This window comes from Abramis brama (genome assembly GCF_963993115.1).
Source record: "Abramis brama genome assembly, chromosome: 8".
NCBI lineage: Eukaryota > Metazoa > Chordata > Actinopteri > Cypriniformes > Leuciscidae > Abramis > Abramis brama.
The window spans coordinates 605,944-624,242 of record NC_139970.1 but is presented as its reverse complement, the minus strand read 5'-3'; the positions used below and the strand labels follow the sequence as shown (position 1 = coordinate 624,242).

The following is an 18,299-nucleotide window of genomic DNA, read 5'->3' as shown; positions in this document are numbered from 1 at the left end:
CCGCATCATGTGTGTGTGAGAGAGCTTGTCCTCGAGACTGAGCGGAACTGAAACAAGCTTGAGCTCAAACTCAGAGAAAGAGAATCATCGCGATGCGGATTCAGATGCGCAAACATGAAGCTCCGCGGCTCTGAAGTGTGTGTTTCACTGCTGGTGTGTGTTTCACTGGGTGAGTCCATCATTACTGTGTGTTAGTGACGAGAAAGTGTGTGTTTCACTGGGTGAGTCCATCACTACTGTGTGTTAGTGACGATAAAGTGTGTGTTTCACTGGGTGAGTCCATCACTACTGTGTGTTAATGACGAGAAAGTGTGTGTTTCACTGGGTGAGTCCATCACTACTGTGTGTTAATGACGAGAAAGTGTGTGTTTCACTGGGTGAGTCCATCACTACTGTGTGTTAATGACGAGAAAGTGTGTGTTTCACTGGGTGAGTCCATCACTACTGTGTGTTAGTGACGATAAAGTGTGTGTTTCACTGGGTGAGTCCATCACTACTGTGTGTTAATGACGAGAAAGTGTGTGTTTCACTGGGTGAGTCCATCACTACTGTGTGTTAGTGACGATAAAGTGTGTGTTTCACTGGGTGAGTCCATCACTACTGTGTGTTAATGACGAGAAAGTGTGTGTTTCACTGGGTGAGTCCATCACTACTGTGTGTTAATGACGAGAAAGTGTGTGTTTCACTGGGTGAGTCCATCACTACTGTGTGTTAATGACGAGAAAGTGTGTGTTTCACTGGGTGAGTCCATCACTACTGTGTGTTAATGACGAGAAAGTGTGTGTTTCACTGGGTGAGTCCATCACTACTGTGTGTTAGTGACGATAAAGTGTGTGTTTCACTGGGTGAGTCCATCACTACTGTGTGTTAATGACGAGAAAGTGTGTGTTTCACTGGGTGAGTCCATCACTACTGTGTGTTAGTGACGATAAAGTGTGTGTTTCACTGGGTGAGTCCATCACTACTGTGTGTTAATGACGATAAAGTGTGTGTTTCACTGGGTGAGTCCATCACTACTGTGTGTTAATGACGATAAAGTGTGTGTTTCACTGGGTGAGTCCATCACTACTGTGTGTTAATGACGAGAAAGTGTGTGTTTCACTGGGTGAGTCCATCACTACTGTGTGTTAGTGACGATAAAGTGTGTGTTTCACTGGGTGATTGAGTCCATCACTACTGTGTGTTAGTGACGATAAAGTGTGTGTTTCACTGGGTGAGTCCATCACTACTGTGTGTTAGTGACGATAAAGTGTGTGTTTCACTGGGTGAGTCCATCACTACTGTGTGTTAGTGACGATAAAGTGTGTGTTTCACTGGGTGAGTCCATCACTACTGTGTGTTAGTGACGATAAAGTGTGTGTTTCACTGGGTGAGTCCATCACTACTGTGTGTTAGTGACGATAAAGTGTGTGTTTCACTGGGTGAGTCCATCACTACTGTGTGTTAATGACGAGAAAGTGTGTGTTTCACTGGGTGAGTCCATCACTACTGTGTGTTAATGACGAGAAAGTGTGTGTTTCACTGGGTGAGTCCATCACTACTGTGTGTTAGTGACGATAAAGTGTGTGTTTCACTGGGTGATTGAGTCCATCACTACTGTGTGTTAGTGACGATAAAGTGTGTGTTTCACTGGGTGAGTCCATCACTACTGTGTGTTAATGACGAGAAAGTGTGTGTTTCACTGGGTGAGTCCATCACTACTGTGTGTTAGTGACGCAGGCCCGGTTCTAGAACCAAATCACTGAGGGTGCTTCTGAATATAGTGAGGGTGCTGCTTACATAATCGTAGGAAATAGCTCAGTCATCAGTCTGAAACATAGTATCTCAAAATTGGGGATGTTGTATACAACAATACTACTGTTATTGCTGTTATGTTAGACAATATACGATCTGGCAGTAAATTATAGAATAGCATGTAAACAAGCAGCAATCTTCACTTTGCAAAACATTAAAACATGCCACACATAGCCTACTTACACTGTGGTGATACCCTTGTTGTAACCGGCTTCAACTTCAATTGAACACTCCTAGAATGGCCAAAAGTCACTGCCTTACACACGTCTCTCTCCATGACAGTGAGAGACACATTTTTACATAAGGCAGAAAATGTACCAAGAACATCCAACCTAACTTGAACATAAACACACGTAACTTTACTAACACAAACCCCAACCATATTGCTGTAATAACGCATAAATCAACTCCCAACAAACAATTACCCATAATGCACTAGCGCTGACTGCCGGGTCTGTACAATATGACAACCATGACAACACATCAACACCCAATCAGTCATTCATTGTTAGCGTTATGCATAAACATATTGATAAAGCACTGCTGCAGTAACGTTATTACACCAAGGTATTGCTGCTATATTCTTTATGACAACTCCAATAACAACAACAAGCAGTTCAAAACAATTGACAGCAAAAGACCAAGAAGCTGCGCTAGCTTAACGTTACACAACACACATAACGTTACACAAAATACTTATTATTGAGCATGCTACAATTATTAATAATAATACTTACAGGTTGTGATTCGGAGGAGGAGGAAGAAGCTAATCCAAATATATTCAGTACTGTAACCTTCCTTCAAACGGCTTGCGAATCCAGACTTGAAAGCATTTATGTTGGAGAACATTATGTTGGAGAAACGTCATTAAAATGACGCGAGGTTCGGGCTAAACTTCTGTGTTAGTAAATATTAACTGTAGCCACTGACTCTTCACATGCTTGTCCCTGGGCAGTGGAAAAAAAAGGTTAAAAAAAGCCATTTTCTTATGTCCATGATGATTAAAAATGGACACTTATTTTTACGTTACCTAAAGCCCCGTCTCAGAAAGTCAGCTAACAAAATTTCTGAGCGGGAAGCACGCACGCAAGCAAAGTGGGCAATTAAAGAGACAGCTTCACCTTTTGCGTATCGCGATCACGAAAGGACAACTACAATGCATTAAACATGAAAGCATAACGAAATAATTTATTTAATATATATATATTTGTTTAATTTTATTAATTTATTTATTTTGTGTAGGCTATCCTATTATAGGCAAGAGTGTGAAATCCGTCAGTGTTTTATTTTCGGCAAAATCTCGTTTATGTGTGCTATTAATAATTTTTCATCTTTCACTTTTATTTGAGGGTGCTTAGCACCCTCAAGCACCCCCGTAGAACCGGGCCTGTAGTGACGTGACGATAAAGTGTGTGTTTCACTGGGTGATTGAGTCCATCACTACTGTGTGTTAGTGACGATAAAGTGTGTGTTTCACTGGGTGAGTCCATCACTACTGTGTGTTAGTGACGAGAAAGTGTGTGTTTCACTGGGTGAGTCCATCACTACTGTGTGTTAATGACGATAAAGTGTGTGTTTCACTGGGTGAGTCCATCATTACTGTGTGTTAGTGACGAGAAAGTGTGTGTTTCACTGGGTGAGTACATCACTACTAGTGACGATACAGTGGTGTAAAGTATTTGTTAGTAACCATAACGACGTGTGTTTATCTAGTGCTGCTGTGTGTGTGTGTGTGTGTGTGTGTGTGTGTGTGTCGCTGTGTAGATATTGTTTATGTCTCTCTCTCTCTCTCTCTCTGTGTCTCTCTGTGTGTGTGTGTGTGTGTGTGTGTGTGTGTCACTGTGTAGATATTGTTTACGTCTCTCTCTCTCTCTGTCTCTCTCTCTCTCTCTCTCTGTCTATCTCTGTCTCTGTGTGTGTGTGTGTGTGTGTCTGTTTTAGTCAGTGGAGGTGCCCCAGCTAACAATTTTGGGTTCCCAGAATGTTTTTTTTATGGTTTGTTTTTAGTTAGCCGGTAAAGTTTTCTTAACGTTCCCCTAACATTATTCTAACGTTCAACTAACCTAAATTCATCTCTTTTTACTTTAATAAAATACAACAGTAAATATATATGTAAATAATCAGCATACAGTCCGTGTTTTTGTCTTTTCATCGTTTAATTGATAATAAAATAAAATGGGGCAATGCATCACATTCAAAACATGTGCAAAACTACTAAAAAACTACTTTTAATTTTTTATTTCATTTAACATGTTGTTAACACTAATTATTAGTTGTAGATTGTGCACATTCAAAACATTCACAAAAAAAGTGTAAGAATATTAAAGGGATAGTTCTGTCATCATATACTCACCCTCATGTTGTTTCAAACCTGTATGAGTTTCTCTCTTCTGCTGAACAGAAATGAAGATATTTAGAAGAATGTCAGTAACCAAACAGTTTCTGGGTCCCATTGACTTCCAGAGTATATTTTTTTCAACTTGAGGGTGAGTATATGATGACAGAATTTTCATTTTAAAGTGAACTACTCCTTTAAGCTTTCTCAGAGCGAGGTCTTCTCGTCATCATTGCTGTGGTTCACTGCTCGTCTGTGGTCCGTGAAAGCGCTCGTGAGCTCTCACTCACAGCGGTGGAGAAGGCCCCGGATGTGGCCGCGAGTTTGAGTGCGGGCGAAACTCTAGGCATAGCTCCAAGTACTTTGAGGTGTTCAGAGAGAAGTCTCCTAGTAGTCATCATCTGCTGGCTTTCCTCCCTTTTGATTCTGGAGATATATTGCTTTGCAGCAATGCACTCCGCTTCCACAATGGTAGAATTAGTTAAATCCATGATTGGACTTTACATCCAAAAAGGTCTAATTTCTGGGTCAAGAGCGGCAAGTGCTGTGGCAAACTTTGAATTACGCTCACTGAAACGCACTTGCATTTCACCCAGAAGATGATCCAGAGCCCTGCGTACTCCACTTTATCACTGATGTTGGCTCAGGTTCTTCTGTACCTGTCGACAGGTGTATCTCCCGTGCTCGCTGCAGCTGTGTCCCAGAGATGCACACATCTGGCAGGTGAAGATACAAGTGTCATCCCAGCTAAGCAACAGAAGAGCCTAGGGTAGGGCCTCGGCGCCGATTAACCGAAATGGGACGTTTCCGTCATTGCCGAACTTTGAAGGATATCTCAAAATTAATGCAATTAATAGTAAAATTTCATCAAATTGAATTGAATAATCCTTACAAGTTATTCATATTATGAATTAAGAATAAATGAGTAAAAAACTAGAGCTTAATTTTTATATTAAGCAAGAAGGGAATGGACCATTTAGTGTATGGGTTTTGTATTCATAAAAAAATAATAATAAATGAATATGTTTAAATGTAGGCTAAGTTTAAGATTAATACAAAATATGTTATTAAGCTCTAGTCGGCTACTCGTCTAAAATGCTTGATTCATGTAAGGGTTATTCAATTCAGTTTTATGGAATTTTACTATTAATTGAAACGCGTTAATCTTGGAAAAGGCTTTTAAAAACTAAAAAATGATTAGGCCCATTTGTGCATTTAAAATTCTATCAAATGATGAAATGAAATGAGAATTGTTTTATCAATATTAAATGATTAAATGAAAATTCAAATAGCCTATATTCAAGTTTTGAGTTTTTTTACTTTGAGTTGACTTGTTGAATTTCATTATTAAAATAAAATAAACTATATTTACACACACACAATAAATGTCTTACTGTGCGTTCACACCGGATGCGAATAGCGTCTAGTTATACGCTTGACCACTTTTGTGTCCATTGTAAATTTCGCTTCAAAATTTTGTTTCTACGCGCATCAGAGGCGAAAGTTTTAAAAGTTGCGAAACCCGTTGGCGGCCATCTTTTTACAAGATGTGTGATGTTGATCGGTCCTTCATCGAGAGAGTCACCGCTCTGGAGAGCAGAACAGCGGCGTAGGGGTCACCGTCACCGGATTTGGGTCCACCAGACCCAGATTGAACCCAGTTTGGCGAGTTTCCCCCTTTGCTCCAGGAGCTGCTCCTGGGTGACGGCCGCTCTTCAGCGGTGCTCCCGCCTGTCCCGCGCCCGGTCTGAGGACCTGTTGTCCCGCACCAGAGCGAGGATCACCCGCCCCCTCTCCCACATAATCTGTCATTAGTTTTTGTATTGATGATAAATGGAGTTAGCCTCCAAAAGTAATTAACCTGTCCTGTGTTTTTTCTTTTTCTCACGCAACACTGTCCAGACACAAACTATTCTTGTACACTAAAGTATGTTGGTTGTCTTTACATTAGAATAATAATGTTTCATATAATCTGGATTTAGATATGGAATAAATAGCATTCAATACAAAATGAATATGTCTCGTATGTTGAAATCAAGTTTTTATGTGATAAAAGATTTACTTTGTTTTTACTTGACCGCTTGCAGCAAGCAGGCTCCTGATTGGCTAACGTGGCACGAACTGAGGCCAAAGTTCAGATTTTTCAACTCGGGCGGCAGGCGCTTTAGACGTCATAAACTTTATGTGTGGAATCCACTCCGAAAGAGTTGATAAATCCAGTGTAGGAATAAAAGCTGCCGTCCTCCTTCAACAAATCCAAAACAATAATTACACCTTTGTCACCCTAATCCTTAATAAAGATCGTTTTCCCACTCAGCACATTCTGGCTGATCCATATGATACTCCTAATGCAAGTTTCCCTTCCTCTGAGGCTCATGAACATAAGCACGCTTGACCCGAAGTTTGTTGCAAATCACAAGACAATACAAGATTTAACCCCCACATTTTTCAAAGATGAATTCATTAAAAGTGGATGTATATCGTATAAAAAGTTGTTTTTAAGTGTAAGCTTGTTACATTTATGTTTAAATTTCATTTTTTTATTTTTTTATTTTTCATAATCTGTCTGTAAATATGTGCATCTCAGGGGAAATGTCGCCCTTTAGAGGTGTAGAATAAGGGCTTTGGCAGCGGAGGAACCCTTCCACAGCTCCTGACCCTAACCCAGGGCCGGGCGCATTACTAAGCCTCTGATCTGGATACGCCCCGGATCCGGCTGACTACATCATGTGTTGTGGTCATGTCTAGGCGCAGGTCCTCCATCTGATCTGGATCTGGCCCGGATCCGGCTGACTACATCATGTGTTGTGGTCGTGTCTAGGCGCAGGTCCTCCATCTGATCTGGATACGGCCCGGATCCGGCTGACTACATCATGTGTTGGCTCAGGTCCTCCATCGGATCTGGATACGGCCTGGATCCAGCTGACTACATCATGTGTTGTGGTCGTGTCTAGGCGCAGGTCCTCCATCTGATCTGGATATGGCCCGGATCCGGCTGACTACATCATGTGTTGTGGTCGTGTCTAGGCGCAGGTCCTCCATCTGATCTGGATATGGCCCGGATCCGGCTGACTACATCATGTGTTGTGGTCGTGTCTAGGCGCAGGTCCTCCATCTGATCTGGATACGGCCCGGATCCGGCTGACTACATCATGTGTTGGCTCAGGTCCTCCATCTGATCTGGATACGGCCCGGATCCGGCTGACTACATCATGCGTTGTGGTCGTGTCTAGGCTCAGGTCCTCCATCTGGTCTGGATACGGCCCGGATCCGGCTGACTACATCATGCGTTGTGGTCGTGTCTAGGCTCAGGTCCTCCATCTGATCTGGATACGGCCCGGATCCGGCTGACTACATCATGCGTTGTGGTCGTGTCTAGGCTCAGGTCCTCCATCTGGTCTGGATACGGCCCGGATCCGGCTGACTACATCATGCGTTGTGGTCGTGTCTAGGCGCAGGTCCTCCATCTGATCTGGATACGGCCCGGATCCGGCTGACTTATGTAAACTTCGGGATATAAACAGAAAGAGTAACATTAGCGTAGATGCCATTCTTATGATGTAACAAGTATATCAGGTGTTATAGGTAGCGTTAAAAGTACTATGTGACGTGTGAAAACCTATATGCGACCTTAACTAAGCGTGTTTGATTGTGTGTGTGTGTGTGTGTGTGTGTGTGTCTCTCCCAGCTCTTCCAGATTTGAGCCCTCTTCAGAATCTCTCTGTTCAGAGTCTCAACACACAGTATGTTCTGCGCTGGGACTGGGCTGATGATCAGCAGAGCGCCATCAACGGGACGATCACCTTCACTGCACAGTATCTTGCGTAAGAACACTATATCTCTGCTTTCATCCATAACATCATGTTTATTCAGATTTTTGAGCCAATCTTCTAATTACAGATAACAAAATGAAAAATAATTACACAGGCTGGACAGGTCATTATAGATTCTTGTGAGAGATTTGAGGTTCATGTCCTGTAGTATAAAAATATTTTTATATATTGACGTTATTTTTCTCCAAATTTCTCATTATCGTAATCTGTCCAGATGTTTTGTTTTATTCTTGCTCTTCTCGATGTGACTTATTTCTGTAATGCAGAAATGAATGTCTGCTTAAAGGCAGTACAACAAATACTACCTTGATGTGTAATATAGAATTATTTTTCTAGTAATTTGTGTCATTTTTGCATTATAATAGTAAGAATTAAGTGTGAAATGTGCTGAATTGTGCTTGGGCTTTATTGAAGCTCATAATCTTCATTGCCTACAGACACTCAATCCATGAAGCCAGTCCTCTTCAGACTGACAAATGTTTAGCCAAATCTATGCAAAGCATAGGCAAAAGTTCATGGGAACAGACGTCATCCAGCCAATGATATTGAATTCTAAAGCATTATACTGTATATTGTAAGTAAATATATAGAAGAATACAGACAGACACAGAAGCAAGTAAACATTGGGATGGACGTCCAAGCCATGACATGTTAATGCTTTAATAAATAATCTCCAAATGGGAGACATCCAATAGTTTCCCTCAGACATCATGTAGAAACCCTCTGTCCAGGGTCAGTGACTGCTGTACTTCACATGATGAATCGAGTCACTCATGTGGTCTTTCCTCCAACAGGGCAGTTCATTCCCGTAAGCCGCCTCACAAGCAGAAATGGAAGACTGTATGTGCGGATGTTCTGGAGCAGCGCTGTGATTTCACTGATGCTGGACTGAGTTACTTGGGCATGTATTTCCTGCGTGTGCGGGCCAACACAGCACAGCATTTCTCCAACTGGACCAACATTACCTTCTGCCCAGATAAAGAGGGTGATTAAACTGGTCTGTTGTAATCTGGCCTTGGCTCTTGATTCTGCGGTGTGACCACAGCTCTGTCCCTCTCCTCTGTAGCTGATCTAGGTCCTCCGTCCAGTGTGAAGCTGACCTCTGTTAAAGGAGATCTGGAGATCGTCATCGCTGACCCTCTGAGCAGCACCAACGAGTCCATGAAGACGCTGGTCGACGACATGCAGTACCTCATCCACTACTGGAAGCAGCTTGAAGGCTATCAGGTATCTGTGCACTAATGACCAGCAGTTGCACTGCATAGATCAGCGGTCCTCAACTCTGGCCCTCGAGGGCCCCTGTCCTGCAGGTGATCAAACACACCGGCCTGGGGTCTCTAGTGGTCCTGCAGAGATCAGTCCTGATCAAACACACCGGCATGGGGTCTCTAGTGGTCCTGCAGAGATCAGCCCTGATCAAACACACCTGCCTGGGGTTCTCTAGTGGTCCTGCAGAGATCAGTCCTGATCAAACACACCTGCCTGGGGTTCTCTAGTGGTCCTGCAGAGATCAGTCCTGATCAAACACACCTGCCTGGGGTTCTCTAGTGGCCCTGCAGAGATCAGCCCTGATCAAACACACCTGCCTGGGGTTCTCTAGTGGTCCTGCAGAGATCAGTCCTGATCAAACACACCGGCATGGGGTCTCTAGTGGTCCTGCAGAGATCAGCCCTGATCAAACACACCTGCCTGGGGTTCTCTAGTGGTCCTGCAGAGATCAGTCCTGATCAAACACACCTGCCTGGGGTTCTCTAGTGGTCCTGCAGAGATCAGTCCTGATCAAACACACCTGCCTGGGGTTCTCTAGTGGTCCTGCAGAGATCAGTCCTGATCAAACACACCTGCCTGGGGTTCTCTAGTGGTCCTGCAGAGATCAGTCCTGATCAAACACACCTGCCTGGGGTTCTCTAGTGGTCCTGCAGAGATCAGTCCTGATCAAACACACCAGCCTGGGGTCTCTAGTGGTCCTGCAGAGATCAGTCCTGATCAAACACACCTGTCTGGGGTTCTCTAGTGGCCCTGCAGAGATCAGCCCTGATCAAACACACCTGTCTGGGGTTCTCTAGTGGCCCTGCAGAGATCAGCCCTGATCAAACACACCTGCCTGGGGTTCTCTAGTGGTCCTGCAGAGATCAGTCCTGATCAAACACACCGGCCTGGGGTTCTCTAGGGGTCCTGCAGAGATCAGCCCTGATCAAACACACCTGCCTGGGGTTCTCTAGGGGTCCTGCAGAGATCAGCCCTGATCAAACACACCTGCCTGGGGTTCTCTAGTGGTCCTGCAGAGATCAGTCCTGATCAAACACACCTGTCTGGGGTTCTCTAGTGGCCCTGCAGAGATCAGCCCTGATCAAACACACCTGCCTGGGGTTCTCTACTGGTCCTGCAGAGATCAGTCCTGATCAAACACACCGGCCTGGGGTTCTCTAGTGGCCCTGCAGAGATCAGCCCTGATCAAACACACCGGCCTGGGGTTCTCTAGTGGTCCTGCAGAGATCAGCCCTCATCAAACACACCTGCCTGGGGTTCTCTAGTGGCCCTGCAGAGATCAGTCCTGATCAAACACACCGGCCTGGGGTTCTCTAGTGGCCCTGCAGAGATCAGCCCTGATCAAACACACCGGCCTGGGGTTCTCTAGGGGTCCTGCAGAGATCAGCCCTGATCAAACACACCGGCCTGGGGTTCTCTAGTGGCCCTGCAGAGATCAGCCCTGATCAAACACACCTGCCTGGGGTTCTCTAGTGGTCCTGCAGAGATCAGCCCTGATCAAACACACCTGCCTGGGGTTCTCTAGTGGCCCTGGAGAGATCAGCCCTGATCAAACACACCGGCCTGGGGTTCTCTAGTGGCCCTGCAGAGATCAGCCCTGATCAAACACACCGGCCTGGGGTTCTCTAGTGGCCCTGCAGAGATCAACCCTGATCAAACACACCGGCCTGGGGTTCTCTAGTGGCCCTGCAGAGATCAGCCCTGATCAAACACACCGGCCTGGGGTTCTCTAGGGGTCCTGCAGAGATCAGCCCTGATCAAACACACCGGCCTGGGGTTCTCTAGTGGCCCTGCAGAGATCAGCCCTGATCAAACACACCTGCCTGGGGTTCTCTAGTGGCCCTGCAGAGATCAGCCCTGATCAAACACACCGGCCTGGGGTTCTCTAGTGGCCCTGCAGAGATCAGCCCTGATCAAACACACCGGCCTGGGGTTCTCTAGTGGCCCTGCAGAGATCAGCCCTGATCAAACACACCTGCCTGGGGTTCTCTAGTGGCCCTGGAGAGATCAGCCCTGATCAAACACACCGGCCTGGGGTTCTCTAGTGGCCCTGCAGAGATCAGCCCTGATCAAACACACCGGCCTGGGGTTCTCTAGTGGCCCTGCAGAGATCAACCCTGATCAAACACACCGGCCTGGGGTTCTCTAGTGGCCCTGCAGAGATCAGCCCTGATCAAACACACCGGCCTGAGGTTCTCTAGGGGTCCTGCAGAGATCAGCCCTGATCAAACACACCGGCCTGGGGTTCTCTAGTGGCCCTGCAGAGATCAGCCCTGATCAAACACACCTGCCTGGGGTTCTCTAGTGGCCCTGGAGAGATCAGCCCTGATCAAACACACCGGCCTGGGGTTCTCTAGTGGCCCTGCAGAGATCAACCCTGATCAAACACACCTGCCTGGGGTTCTCTAGTGGCCCTGGAGAGATCAGCCCTGATCAAACACACCGGCCTGGGGTTCTCTAGTGGCCCTGCAGAGATCAGCCCTGATCAAACACACCGGCCTGGGGTTCTCTAGTGGCCCTGCAGAGATCAGCCCTGATCAAACACACCTGCCTGGGGTTCTCTAGTGGCCCTGGAGAGATCAGCCCTGATCAAACACACCGGCCTGGGGTTCTCTAGTGGCCCTGCAGAGATCAGCCCTGATCAAACACACCGGCCTGGGGTTCTCTAGTGGCCCTGCAGAGATCAACCCTGATCAAACACACCGGAACTCTGCAGGACAGTTCTGCTGCATCCCAATTTGCCTACTTATACTATGCCCTAAAAGTATGTATTCTTTTTGTGAAGAAAAAGTACATACTTTTGAGTGTGTTGCAAAAGAGTAGTCAATCTTTTGGACAAACTACTTCATCATCTTTAACGGACAGCTTTGTTATGTGGATCCTGTCACCATAAACTGCCCAGTCAATCATTTTGTCACAGTTAAAATCCTCCATTCAATCTAAATATAATTTCCTACCATTTCGGAGAGAAATGTTGCAGCACGCTGAAATGTTTGCAATTTGAATATAATGATGCATTAAAAATGTAATGGTTAAACATATCTTTACAAAAGTTCACTATGCTGCTGCAGATGAAATATGATGTGGACAACACTGAATAAATACATTTTTGTCAGGTTAGATACTGATAATTAATCACTCAAACCGCTCTATCTAAACCTCTCTGCTTAACCGCCGGACTCGTGTGTCCTCCATGTCTGTAGATTTTTTTTTTTTAACACTTTTCACTCGTGTTTGTAGTTCTAATCGAATCCTCATCCTGCGCGCCATTGGTTGTTGGTAATTTTAGCCGTTAAAGTGTGCATCAATCTGCACTTTGGATTCTGACCAGAAATGGTAGACCATCCGTGTATCTTTGGAATACTCATTTCAACATACTATGATTTGGGACGTACTTATTCTATTTTCAAGTACTATTTAGGATGGATAGTATGCGAATTGGGACGCACCGATAGTGTCTGAAAGTGGCATCTAATGTGGACTAGTAGAATCTCTGATGTCAGCATCATGCCTGAGACTGAAGGAATACAGAAGTGCTTTTAAGAGCATGATGACCACGTCCTTTAGAAAGATGTTGGTTTCTAATCTGTATCCAGATTCTTCTCTCTTAAAGTACTTTAAAACTATTTCCACAAACACTGAGGTCCAGAAGTCTGAATATGTGGATGTCACTGGACTTTTGGACCAATAATAATAATATTAAAAATGATAATAATGGTACTTCTGAGTGAAGTATAGCGTTCTCGCTATAGCTAACCCATTCCCTCTCCTCTTGTGCAGAAGGCTGAAGTCTTGAAGACGCGGAATAATGTGGTGACGCTGTCTGAGCTGGACCGACGGACGGGGTACTGTGTCAGAGTTCAGAGTCGCTATGACTTCTACAACAAGACCAGTGTCTTCAGTGACATACACTGCACACGCTCTGAAGGTCAGCAGATCCATCACACACACACACACACACACACTCACTCACTCACTCACTCACTCACTCTCACACACACACTCACTCACTCTCTCTCTCTCTCTCTCTCACACACACACACACACACACACACACACACACACACACTCACTCACTCACTCACTCACTCACTCACTCTCTCTCTCACATTCTCACTCCATTGACATTTATTTGTATAGCGCTTTTCACAATACATATGCATGTTTTTACATTACAATTTAGTTATTTTACTTTGTGTCCATATGCCAGAAATGTACAGTTCGAAGATAATACAAATCAAATCAATACAAATAGTTAGTTATTATGTATACATTTTTTGCAGAAACAAAGAGCTACACAATATAACAGCTGTGTACACACACAGATCCAGAACACAGACTGTGCTGTTTCATACTCAGATGTCCTGAGGAAAGTTATCTCTGAGCCTGCTTTAATACTACAGCACCTTCTCCCAAACACGCTTGGCCAAGCCTTTTCTCAGCATCACTCAGTATTAATATCCTGAAGGGAAGGCAGGTCGGCTCCCTATCCAGGCTGTGTTAGCTGTGTTGTTAGGATGCTAACTACCGCTATCGTTGTGATAGAAGGTCCTGAGATTCCGAAGAGTTGAGGCTGTGCTTTCTTCATCAGTGAATGAGTTCTGTAACTTTACAGCCTGGAAATTTATATTTGTTATCCACACTACAGCCTTCTAAATTAACTCAGGATGATAAAACTTCTGAATTATTAGCAATGAATTCAGACCCCTAAGAGTAACCATTAGAAACTCGCTCAGCTCTCACACCCGGCTAAAGGCCCGTTCACACCAAGAATGATATCGATAACTATTTTAGCATCCGCACTGGCAGATGATCACATTGTTTATTATAAGTGTGCTGCAGTTTTGTCTTCTGTTTAAATGCTTTGAAGAAGGATAGATTCTGACTGTCAGTGATGTTATCGTTCATCGGCTGGAAAATACTGTTCTGGCAGTGATTCTCTGTGCTGTTACTGTTGTGCTGGGGACTCACTGTTCTCTTAGATTTAGAACGATTATGAAAGCTTTGTAGTTAGCATGTCATTTGGTTTGTGATGGCATGTGGTTTGGTGGTCTGATCTAAATGCGAGAGCAAAGCTGTGTGACGTGAGCCGTCTCTCACCGCTCGCCTGCAGCTGCAGATGTTGTGTTTCCGGTCGAGCAGGTGCTTAACCACTTCCAGTTCCCTCACGTGCAGAAACCAGACATATCTGAAACATTCAATTGATCAAAAAACAAAAGATTCTCATTCAAATAAAAGCTGTTCTTTTCAACTTTCTATTCAACGAATACAGAAGAATAAAATGCATCACAGTTTCAATAAAAATATGAACTGTTTTCAACAATGATAGTCATCATAAATGTTTCTTGAGCATCAAATCATCATATTAGAATGATTTCAGAAGGATAAAGGTAAACCAGGGTCTAAAAACTTGTCATGAAGTCAGTGATCCTGAATTCTACCAACTCAAACAGCAGAAATCAGATCTTATGTGTCTGAACAAGACCTGGAGAAGAGCATTCATGCAGTCACTACCAGCAGGGTAGATTAAAGCAGTGGACTTCTTACTGTTAGACCATCTAATGAAGGACTGTTAGACCATCTAATGAAGGACTGTTAGACCATCTAATGAAGGACTGTTAGCCCATCTAATGAAGGACTGTTAGCCCATCTAATGAAGGACTGTTAGCCCATCTAATGAAGGACTGTTAGCCCATCTAATGAAGGACTGTTAGCCCATCTAATGAAGGACTGTTAGCCCATCTGATGAAGGACTGTTAGCCCATCTGATGAAGGACTGTTAGCCCATCTAATGAAGGACTGTTAGCCCATCTAATGAAGGACTGTTAGACCATCTAATGAAGGACTGTTAGACCATCTAATGAAGGACTGTTAGACCATCTAATGAAGGACTGTTAGCCCATCTAATGAAGGACTGTTAGCCCATCTAATGAAGGACTGTTAGCCCATCTAATGAAGGACTGTTAGCCCATCTAATGAAGGACTGTTAGCCCATCTAATGAAGGACTGTTAGCCCATCTGATGAAGGACTGTTAGCCCATCTGATGAAGGACTGTTAGCCCATCTAATGAAGGACTGTTAGCCCATCTGATGAAGGACTGTTAGCCCATCTGATGAAGGACTGTTAGCCCATCTGATGAAGGACTGTTAGCCCATCTGATGAAGGACTGTTAGCCCATCTGATGAAGGACTGTTAGCCCATCTAATGAAGGACTGTTAGCCCATCTAATGAAGGACTGTTAGCCCATCTAATGAAGGACTGTTAGCCCATCTAATGAAGGACTGTTAGCCCATCTGATGAAGGACTGTTAGCCCATCTGATGAAGGACTGTTAGCCCATCTAATGAAGGACTGTTAGCCCATCTAATGAAGGACTGTTAGCCCATCTAATGAAGGACTGTTAGCCCATCTGATGAAGGACTGTTAGCCCATCTGATGAAGGACTGTTAGCCCATCTGATGAAGGACTGTTAGCCCATCTGATGAAGGACTGTTAGCCCATCTGATGAAGGACTGTTAGCCCATCTGATGAAGGACTGTTAGCCCATCTGATGAAGGACTGTTAGCCCATCTAATGAAGGACTGTTAGCCCATCTAATGAAGGACTGTTAGCCCATCTAATGAAGGACTGTTAGCCCATCTAATGAAGGACTGTTAGCCCATCTAATGAAGGACTGTTAGCCCATCTGATGAAGGACTGTTAGCCCATCTGATGAAGGACTGTTAGCCCATCTGATGAAGGACTGTTAGCCCATCTAATGAAGGACTGTTAGCCCATCTAATGAAGGACTGTTAGCCCATCTAATGAAGGACTGTTAGCCCATCTAATGAAGGACTGTTAGCCCATCTGATGAAGGACTGTTAGCCCATCTGATGAAGGACTGTTAGCCCATCTGATGAAGGACTGTTAGCCCATCTGATGAAGGACTGTTAGCCCATCTAATGAAGGACTGTTAGCCCATCTAATGAAGGACTGTTAGCCCATCTAATGAGAGAGTATTAGTCTTGCTCTGGAATAAAACATGTTCTCTCTGTGTGTCTCCAGCTTTGGTTGTCGGACTCGGAGACGCCGCATCTTCTGCCTCCTCCATGCTCCGGCTCTGTGTGGGATCAGCTGGACATGATCAGCGCTGAGACGGACACAGTCCCGGACATCCAGATCTCCATCCCTGAGGATCAGGACACCAGCGTTCCCAGCCGGCACGGCAGCGGAGACTCCGGCTTCAACTCAACAGAGGAGGACTCCAGTCTCGACACACACACTGACCACAGGTGCAAGACAGACACGCAGCACAGGGAAGAGATGCATGATGGGACGCTGGAGATCTGCGCTTAACAACACAAACACATGTCAAACAGACATGACTTAGACTTGTTTTTCTCCATTCAAATCATCTTATTGTACATGTGAAACCTTTGTGTGTTTGTCATTTCAGCCATATTTGCATTTCTGTATTTAAGCATGCAGATTCTTTATGATTCTTATAGAATCTTTATTCATCCATTCGTTAGCTTCACACTCACCTCCACCCAACGTCAGATTAAAATAGACTCTATCATGTGCAGTCTCCTTGTTCTTCTTCAGATTCTGTCACTAGGAAGAGTTTGTTAAAACCCTGTTCCTGTTGTTTACATGCATATTTGCTCCAGGAAGGCTTTATTCATTCAACTGTTTGTCTATTTTTACTCTTACTGCATTTGTTTGTAATTATAATAACAGCTTTAGGCTCTACAGCACGTGGAGAACCGCACAACAATACTGACCCTGCTTAATACAGTTACTTCAGTGAAGACACGTATACTCATAAAAAGGCTTGTTGATCTTGATGTTAATACAGGTTTAGTCCTCTGGATTAGAAACTTGCCGTCCGCAGACGGTCTGTGTTCGAGGGATCCTGTCAGAAGTGCTCACTTTAAGCACAGGCTCTTTCCCCTGTGCTTTTCTCTCTGTTTACTAATGAGTTTATGATTAAGGAGGAACATTTCAGACTATTTAAATACACTGATGATATGGTCTTAGTTGGCCTACTGGACAAAACTAACTCTAACTAAGGCCCTTGAAACTTGGTGTCACTTCAGCCAATTAGAAATAAATGTTGCAAAGACAAAATAATTATGTTCACAAAACTAGACATGATAATCCAGCCTATAAATTTAAATTGTGGAGAATTTTAAATAGCATGGCTCAATTCTGGACTCACATTTGAGCTTCGTTATCCAGAGTAAATAAAAAAAAAATGCTTGCTGCGTTTATTTCTTCTTAGACAACCTAGTGGCCTTGGAATTAGTCAGCATATTTTATAACTTGTGTACAAACAAGGACTGTGTACAAACGTTTCATCTCTGATCACTCAAACTGAATTGTGTCAATGTCCAGTAAAATAGTCGGCAGACCTCAGAGCTTTTAATGCTGAAAGGGCAAAGGCGGCGTTGAGGATTATTCTAGAGTTCTCACCCTCTCTTTAGTCAGTCTGAGCCAGTCTTCAGCGCTATTGAATCCCTCTGGCCAATTAAGTGTGTTTAAGAGGTCTTTTATTCCAAACGCTATTAAAAACATCAACTCCGCAAGTCATCGATAAACCAAATGACAGTGACATGAACTGTATTTTTATATCTATGTAATGTGAATCTGTTCTGTGTGTTTTGTTTTTGTTCTTGTTTTTCTTACTATGCCTGTATTGTTATTGTATGTGCTGGTGAGCCAAAGATCATTTTCCACCTTGGTAGACAATAAAGACATGCAAACATAAACAGAACGAGGCGTCAGTTTGCCACATCTGAATGTGAAATATAACAGATGTTTAAGAAGGAACGGTGTAATATCTGAAGGCAAGAAGAACCTGTTTGTATTTCTCATTACATCTGTTGCGCTTGTACACCGAACTCTCCTGCAGTAATTTCAGTTTGAGCCGTTTGCTGCTGTATTCACTCAAGCTTTGATCAGCCAGATATTCAACTCTTTGCCACCATTGACAGGATTTCCCAGCAGTCCATGTCTTCACTCTTATACGGCAGGGGGCGCTATTACACATCTTCTGAAAGAGTGCATAATCTCTGGATCAAAACACA

At 44.1% G+C, this 18,299-nt stretch overlaps 1 protein-coding gene across 1 annotated transcript; it reads left to right on the top strand.

Moving 5' to 3' along the window:
• Positions 1–17,986, top strand: LOC311088684 (interferon alpha/beta receptor 1a-like). The gene is made up of 6 exons (XM_084122933.1): positions 1–169; positions 7,818–7,953; positions 8,757–8,947; positions 9,029–9,189; positions 13,012–13,159; positions 16,276–17,986. The coding sequence occupies exons 1-6, from the start codon at positions 115–117 to the stop codon at positions 16,362–16,364; spliced, it is 780 nt and encodes a 259-aa protein (XP_083979059.1). The 5' UTR covers positions 1–114; the 3' UTR covers positions 16,365–17,986.
• The last annotated feature ends 313 nt before the right edge of the window (positions 17,987–18,299 follow it).